The sequence below is a fragment of the Cotesia typhae genome, unplaced genomic scaffold, assembly GCF_013202065.1.
Source record: "Cotesia typhae breed Kobodo isofemale line unplaced genomic scaffold, CoteBio_Ctyphae scaffold_70, whole genome shotgun sequence".
Taxonomy (NCBI): domain Eukaryota; kingdom Metazoa; phylum Arthropoda; class Insecta; order Hymenoptera; family Braconidae; genus Cotesia; species Cotesia typhae.
Genome location: NW_027423780.1, coordinates 2,533,220 through 2,542,104, shown reverse-complemented (window position 1 = coordinate 2,542,104; position 8,885 = coordinate 2,533,220). Strand labels below are relative to the sequence as shown.

At 32.8% G+C, this 8,885-nt stretch overlaps 1 protein-coding gene across 1 annotated transcript; it reads right to left on the bottom strand.

Annotated features, from left to right (window-relative positions):
- LOC141537201 (uncharacterized) lies at positions 1–2,039 on the bottom strand. The gene is made up of 4 exons (XM_074258046.1): positions 1,814–2,039; positions 1,456–1,685; positions 1,235–1,403; positions 1–137 (listed from the first exon to the last, which is right to left on the bottom strand). The coding sequence occupies exons 1-4, from the start codon at positions 2,037–2,039 to the stop codon at positions 1–3; spliced, it is 762 nt and encodes a 253-aa protein (XP_074114147.1).
- Positions 2,040–8,885: the final 6,846 nt, after the last annotated feature.

The following is an 8,885-nucleotide window of genomic DNA, read 5'->3' as shown; positions in this document are numbered from 1 at the left end:
TTAAGGTTTCCAGACTCTGTCACTGAGCGGCGGAGGTTGATTCATTTGCCGATCTTCTAGCACCTGAGCTTGAACTTGCTGAATGGTCTTTACTTCTCGGCATAGAGTCTGCAAGATTTGCATCACAGATCGCTTGTCTAGAAGTAGTTATAAATTGAATAATATTTATGATATTCTCAAAAACCAAAGATGAAAAATTTAGCGGCATCAGGAAAAAACTCGGTAAAAATATTCCAATCTGATTAAATTTTTGAATACTGGGACGAAAACTGTATGCATTTAGAAAATATAACTGATATTTATATATGTTTAGTCATTATAAACCATATCTGATCGAATTTGTTGGTATAAAAACTCGAAAAATTTAAGAATCTTCAGATCAGATGATATTTAGCTTATTATATTTCAATTCGATCATATTTTATTTAATTTCAATTCACGACATCCCAAACTCATCTAATCGAATAATAGATCGACTAATATTTAGTCGATGTGGCCAAGATCTGATAAGATTCTATCAAATCATGTCTGAGAAAACTTTCAGTTTATTAAATCTGATTAACTTGGAGTGTTTCCAGGCTTGAATCAATCAAATCTGATATAATCTAGATCATTTTAAGTAGATATCATCTCAAATCAAATGAAATACTAGCTATTCCAGTCTTGAATCACAAGAATTTCATCAGAAATAGGATACATTGGTTAAATATTATCAGATCTGATGAGATTCTGAAAATCTAAGCCTGAGAAAAATCAAAATTTATCAGATCTTATGAGATCCGGTCAATATAATCTAGATCTGATCAGATTTGATCGATTAAAGTTCATCAGATTTAATAAGCTCTAAGTTTTTTCAAACTCGACTTAATAAAACTAGATCTGATCGAGGTCACATTGACCAAATATCATCCAATCTGATGAATTTGAAGCTATTTTAGACTTCAATCACTAAAATCTGATCAGATCTAGGTCACATTGATTAATTATGATCAGATCTGATGAGATTCTCATAATTCAAGCCTGAAAAAAGTCCAAATTTATCAGATCTCATAAGGTCCGGCCAATGTGATCTAAATCTGATCAGATTCTATTGATTTAAGTCTGAAATCACTCTAAATTTATCAGATCTGATGATATCCAGCTAATGTAATCTAGATTGGATCAGGTTCTATTGAATTAACATTTGAATAGTGCCAAACTCAGAAAATTTATTTATAAATTGCGTTTTTCGAACCAGTCCCTTCTTCATTTACGCTCGTATCCAACAGATCACTGTCTTTTCCCTTATCCTCTCTGGGCTCATCTCGACTCTTTTTTCGTTGATGATTAGCTGACTGGCCCTGATCAGCATGCGCTTTTTCTCCCTTTTCTTGGTTCTTCTTTTTCCTCTTGTACTGGATTCCCTAAATATCACATAATCATCATTTGCCCTGAGATGCTTTAAAAATTACCCACTGGTGTTGCGGATTTTGATTCTGACGCAATCACAACTTCTTCGATTTCCAGTTCGTGATCATCTATATCTTTATTGTCTTCGTGGTTTTCTGCTTCCGGTTCCGGGTCGTACAGGTGATCCAAATTTTTTTGAGCAGGTAGTTCTACATCCTCTCGTACACAAACTGGGCGTAGGGGCGACATCACACCTTCCAAAATTCGCATTTCATTTTCCAACTTCTTGATATGATCTGAAATAAGAAAGAAAATTTATTATACCGAACCTAAAAGTTTTAATCTTATATTTCATATTCAGTAATCCAACCATGCGTAAATTATTGTTCATTGAAGGTTAATTTTTTTGATATCTTGTACTTACGTGACACTCGGACAATTTTAGCATCATAATACTTCCAGCCGCATTTAGGAATTTTGCCAGTCTTACTCTCACGCCACTGCACAATGTAAGATTGATCTTCAGGTTCCTCAGCCGGGTCGAACTTTTCCAGATTAAAATCTAAAATCCACTCCACAGGAACACCAGGCGTGTAGGTTTTATCGTAGTCCCCACCGATCCATTGAACGAGAGCAAATTTTTTTTTCATGATTTATAAAAGTGTTGCACACTTTTTAAACTCCGCACTTATTAACGAAACTACCCAAGATAAAATTTTATGTAAATATGAATTATATATTAAATAAATAAATAAATAAATAATTTATAGTTGACAGGAAATCGCACCTCAATGATTGAATAAGCTTTAACTTCTGATGTTCATTTTTTTTTTTTTATAATCAACAACAAGCCCACAGTATACGTAAACATATTCAAGTAAGTATTTGAGAGTCCAATGAATCACTATTCTGATGGCTTCCACAACTACTGATTTCAAAAAGGAGAAGAAAAGACGCGGAAAATATAAAAAATATAATTTATTTGGGAGTACGGTTGATATTCCTAAACGAACGCAATCGAGATGGCGTAAAAAACTTCTCACTAATCAGTAAGTCAATTACAATGAAATAAATATTTAAATGACATTCAAAGGAGAAAAATTGCCGTGCAGAAAAAATCGACAATAAAAAAGATGATCATATTAAATTATAATTAATTACAGAATCTCTAAAACGACCGCACCAAAAAATAGCTCACACGTTCCGAGTGAATTTGACGATGTAGCCGAGAAATTCGGAAATCAAATGGAACAAGATGTTCAAATTTATCAGACTTCACATGAAACATCAGCATTCAATGGAAGAGATGAAATTCAAGTAAATCTAGTGAGTGATAAAATCACTTTTCCCTTGTTAAGCTTCTAAGATCTTTAAGATTACTGAGTTCCACCTGACAACACGAAAAAAGAGATCAATACTGACTCAATTTGATTAGCTATGCATATCTGAACTGAAAACTAGGCCAGACATAAACAGATCTGATTGTGTATGGTCGAAAAGATCAAATATTATTAAAGTCGGTCAAATCTAATGAAACATATTTATATTTGACCTATTCTAACCGAATATAATCAGATCTGCTCATGCCTGATCTAGATCTTAAATAAGATTTGGTTCAAGCTGATCAGATCTAGTCAAATGCAGTTATATCTGCTTAGATCTGACCAATTATAGTTATATCTGAACTGTTCTGATCAAATATAATCAGATCTGCTCATGCCTGGTCTAGATCTTAGCTCAGATTTGATTATAGCTGATCAGGTCTGGTCAAATGCAGTTATATCTACCCAGATATGACCAATTATAATTATATCTGATCTGTTTTGATCAAATATAATCAGATCTGTTCATGTCTGGTCTAGGTCTTAGTACAGTTACGATCATAGCATTCCAGATCTGATCAGATTTAAATATCGAAAAATATGACAAGATATTAGGGATGTTTCCGTAGTCACTAAGCATTGAAAGAGTATTTTCATTCTTTTTTAAGGTTGATTTAGAAGTTGACTCAGAGAAAGCTGGTGATATTGACGTCAGTATGGATATAGATCCTGTAGAAGACGCAGATACAGCAAGTCATCAACAAATTGAAATGCTGGATCCAATCCCACCTAAACAAAAGTTACTAAACTCCAATGAAATACCCAAAGAACATCTGATCAACAATTTGTTGGTTATGGCAATCAAGTGGCGTCGTAGAACGACTCATACAGTAGCGCAAGATGTATTGAAGTTAGTCAACATTTCATCAGATACTACCAATTCTAAAAGCTCAAAATATCATTGGAAGAAAATCTTGGATCGTTATTCTCAGAATGTTTCTACTTACTATATCTGTGAACACTGTAATAATTATCTTGGCTCTGAAAATAACTGCCCTAGCTATTGTGGTGATTGCGATACAAAAGTAAACCGGAAAACGAACAAGGGTTCATTTTTACATTTGCCTCTGACTGATCAGCTTAGGGAAATATTTGAAACAACGGATGCTCATCATCTTTACTCTCAAAGCCGTGAGAAGCATAACAAATACGCCATTGAAGAAATCTATGATGGGAAAATGTACAAAAAGTACATCTCTGACGACAGTAAGATTTCTATCAATTTCAGTGTTGATGGAGCACCAATGTTTGATAGTTCCAATACATCTGTTTATCCCGTACTCTGCACAATCAATGAGTTAAATCCTCATGACAAGCGCAAATATATCTTGCTGTCCAGTATTTGGTTTGGAGTTGGGAAACCCAAGAATATGAACAGTTATTTGAAGCCTTTTGTAAATGAAGCCAAGAAACTATTGGAAAAAGGATTTACATACGTTTATTAAGGACAACAGTACACAAAAACAGTTATTACCCTTATGGGCGTTTGCGATTCAGTAGCTCGTCCACTGGTACGTTGTTCTACGCTATTCAATGGCAAATTTGGTTGCGGCTGTGCTTACACCCTGGTCAATCTGTGAATAAAGGCAGAGGACACTGCAGAGTTTATCTAATGGTTGATGAAAATCCTTTTGGAGATGGTTTAAGGACCCATGAAGCGACTCTGTTGCATGCAAAAGCTCAAAAGAAAGAAGACAAGAAGGGAATCAAGGACGAATCCATTTTATGCGACATACCGGGCTATGACATTATCAAAAACCTAGATGTGGACTGGATGCACTGTGTTGGTTTGGGAGTTGGTCGCCAATTCGCTGGTTTATGGTTCGATTCTACGAATTCGGAAGAAAAATTCTACTTTGGAGATAAAATCGACGAATTTGATAAATATATTACTTCGTTTTTACCTACTTCAGAGATTTCGAGGACTCCTCGGCCATTGAAAGACCGTGTTCACATGAAAGCCCATGAGTGGATAATTTTCATTTTAGCTTACTCTTTACCCGCTATGAAAATGTGTTTCCCGAAGCGCTATGTTGATCACTGGGCTTTGTTGGTCGATGGTGTTTCTATTTTAGTTAAGCCTTCAATCATGAAGTCCGAATTGAAGTACGCGGAACAGTGTTTATTTGATTTTATCTCTGGTGTGGAATCTTTGTACGGGAAAAAATACGTGAGCTTCAATGTTCATCTCTTAGCTCACTTAGCCATTAGCGTAGAAAATTGGGGCCCTCTCTACACCCACAGTGCGTTTATTTACGAGGACTTCAATCAGATAATTCAAGCGTATGTTAAGAGTCCGAACGGCGTCGAAATTCAAATATGCGATTCTTTCCGATTAAAATGTGTCATTGATAGGCTCCTGATTTTATGTTCGGACGATTTAAATTACAAACAAAAAGAATTTTTAAATGAATTGTTGAACAAAAATTAAAACCTAACCCGAAATTCCAAATATCTAATTGTGGAGTTCTTGGCCAACTTATTATTCGTGAGAAGCTGCCTTCTGATCAGCGTTTGGCGTTGCGGCGCTTATCTATTGTAATCGATTCAAGTACAAAAATTTCTTCATTCAATAGGTGCATCATAAACAATCAAGTGATAACAAGTCAAAATTATAAGCGCGAGAAAAAACGGATCAATTACGTTGTTTTATTAAACAATGGTCTTATTTTTGAAATTAAAAATTTTATCGCTTTGGAAAAAAATTCTTGTAAATGTACCTACATGATGGGCTATTATTACGTATTAACAAATAAGCCATTTACTAAAAATAGAAAGCTTGAACATTTACTCACTATTGACGAGAAAATGACTGCGATTGCAGCCGTAAATACTGACTTAATAAACAAAAAAGTTATTATTCTAGGAATGCCAAAACTTAATGCTTACGTCGCATATGCACACAGTTGCGATTTAGAATTACTGACGTAAAAAGTAAATTTCATGACTTATTTTTTTATAACCATGAGAACATTTGTAACATAAAATCATGAGTGATTTGTAAACCTCCTTGTTAATTGCAGAATAAAATTTTATTTTTTTATAACATAATTATTGTTATTAAAAAATTTTATTATAATTAGATAAGCGAATAGTTTAAGCTCTAAAATGAAGATGCCTGAGACTGGACATGTTTAACCTGTTTATCAGTGACAGCGCTTGATCTCTACTTTATGATACATCACTCGTGAGATAACCCACCAAGTGCCTGATATTTACGTCACTCGTGACTGATAACCCACCCAGTGGTTGATAGCTACGTCATTTTACATCACTCGTTACTGATAACCCATCCAGAGCCTGATATTGACTCCATTTTACATCACTCGTGACTGATAACCCACCCAGTGGTTGATAGCTACTTCACTTTACATCACTCGCTACCGATAACGCGCCCATTGCTTGATACTTATACTTCATTTTACATTACTCGTGACTGATAACCCATCCAGTGCCTGATATTTACTCCATTTTACATCAATCGCTACTGATAACGGGCCCAGTGCTTGATATTGACTTCATTTTACATCACTCGTTACTGATAACGCGCCCAGTGCTTGATGGCTACTTAAGTTTACATCACTCGCTACTGATAACGTGCCCAGTGCCTGATATCTACTTTATTTGACATCAATTTTGCCTTATAACTTATAACTTTTATCCCAGATCTGTCCTTCTTCTGATATTCTTCAACAAGTTATTATATGCTTATAATTTTATATATGGAGCCATATATTTTTCTGTGTATAAAAACAAAATATATTTTTCATATTATAGTAAACAAATATAAATTTTTTTATAATAAGCCATATATTTTTCAATATATATGTTGGCTTATAAAATTAAATATATAGAATCATATAAGAAGAATCTTGTATAAAATTATTATATATAAAATTATATTACCGGTATATTGGTGTTTATATTATCAAATACATTTACTTTTACAATTAAAGTTATATACCTCTTATATATGATGAAACATATATGTTTACATATATAGATTTTGGCCGCATATATGATCCGTTATTTAAAATATATGTAAGCATATATTTTTGGCATATATGTTATTTTCATACGGGCTGTCAAGAGGGAAAGAACAGGAGATAAGGTGATTATTGAAATACTGATATTTGACATCAATGAGTTACCTGAGGGATATTATCACGTTATCACGATACATCTGAAAAAATTTTGGGTACTCAATGACGCACGCCAAGTACGTCTAAAAAATTGTTTTTATTCGTTAAATTTATCACAAAATTTTTTCAATTATGAAAGATCATAACGGCTACTTGGTCTGTTTTTTTTTTTGATTTTACATCTTTTTATAAAATGATAATTTCTCCTTGGCATTTTTGTAAATCAAGAGTTGTGAACGTGTACTTGGCGTAATTTTTTACAGTGGAACTGTTTTTGTTCGGATTTTTTTATACGATACTTTATGATAGTAGTTTATGCTCTTTATTACACTTATTAATTAATTATTATTATAAATTATTTTGATGATTTCTATTTAAAATTATTCAAAATAATTAGCACAAACTATACCCAGATTTTTAAATTTTAACTTTTTTTGATGTAAAAAGTGAATGGCCAGAGGCTAAATAATATAAGGATATATCGCGTTACTAAAACCATAAGGGCGTATTTCAAAATATACGTCCTTTTGGTTCAGTATTTTTTATAAAATTTTTTTTGCTCTGATCTATGTAAAAATGTTTAAAATATTAAAATCTTTAGAAAAATCGAAAATAAGTTTTGTTTGTTATACGTGTGACGTTCTGGCAAAAAAATTGAACTGTGAATTAATAATTTGTTCAAATTTGATAAACGAATTAACATTCTAAAGGAGATTCATTGCTTTGTTGTTGAATTCGCAACGACCCTTGTAGAAATAATTCTCTGAAAAAACTCTTGAAAAATCTTTATAACTCTGAATCAGACTTTTCGAAAGTCTCCACATTTCTAACTAAGTAACGGAAAGACTTAATAAGTTTTTAAAACTCTGCAAAACTCTTCAAAAAAGAAATGTTTCCTGCAATTTCGGAATTACTCAAAGAGTTATTAAGACTCGATAAGACTTATCTAGTTTGTAACAGGGTAAAATTACCCTAAATCGATAAGTCGCCGAATATCGATAATTATTCGACGTACTAGTGGCGCGTCTCGTTCTTCGGGCCTAAATGGCGAATAGGAGGGGGGTAGCTATGGGTTATTATAGGTGAGCCGTGCAGTGAAAAAAGGAGAAGTAGTGTGACCGCCAAACAGTGCGGCCAGATCGTGGGTAAAACTTACCACCTCTCTGACGCCGCGCGCGCCACGCACACAGCGAAGCAATGTATCGGTGTGTCGGGTTCGGGGAAGCAGCCGACTACGTGTAGCAGGACCGTAACATATTACGGCCGATACCTCCTGCATATAAAAAAAAAAAATATGGATGAAATTTTTTTCAGGCAATAATTTTGGCATAAAAATAAATTTTAAAAATAAATAAATATTAATATTAATAATAATTATAGTTATTAATAACAATTGTTATTATTAATGGTAACCTTAAAATCCTAAACACAACTTTTATATAAGATTTCATTTATAATCTTAAAATGCTCTGGTAGCCGGTAGGTATAATTTTTGGTTCCGTACTCCCTAAGTTGCGTGTTCGAATTCGCAATTGAGTCACATTTTTTTTTTTTTATATTATCATTAGTTATTATTATTATTATTATTACTATTATTACAAAAATCACATATTATATCTTTTAAATAAATAATTAACCAAAAAATCATACGACTACAGTTAAAAATTGTATCATGTTATGCTGTAGTATAGTATTTGTTATAATAATAATAGTAATAGTAATAATAATAATAGTAATAGTAATAGTAATAATAATAATAATAATTGTTAATTGTTATCCGGAAATTCCCAAACACAACTATTATATAAGTTTTTGATTTTGTATCTTAGACGCTGCGATGGCTGTGCGTCTAAGTTTTGGGTTTCAAACGCACAAGGTTACATGTTCGAAACCGCAATGAAAGCGAATTTTTTTTTTTTGTCAATTTTTTTTTTTTTGTTTAAATTTATTTATTATTATAACAAAAATAATA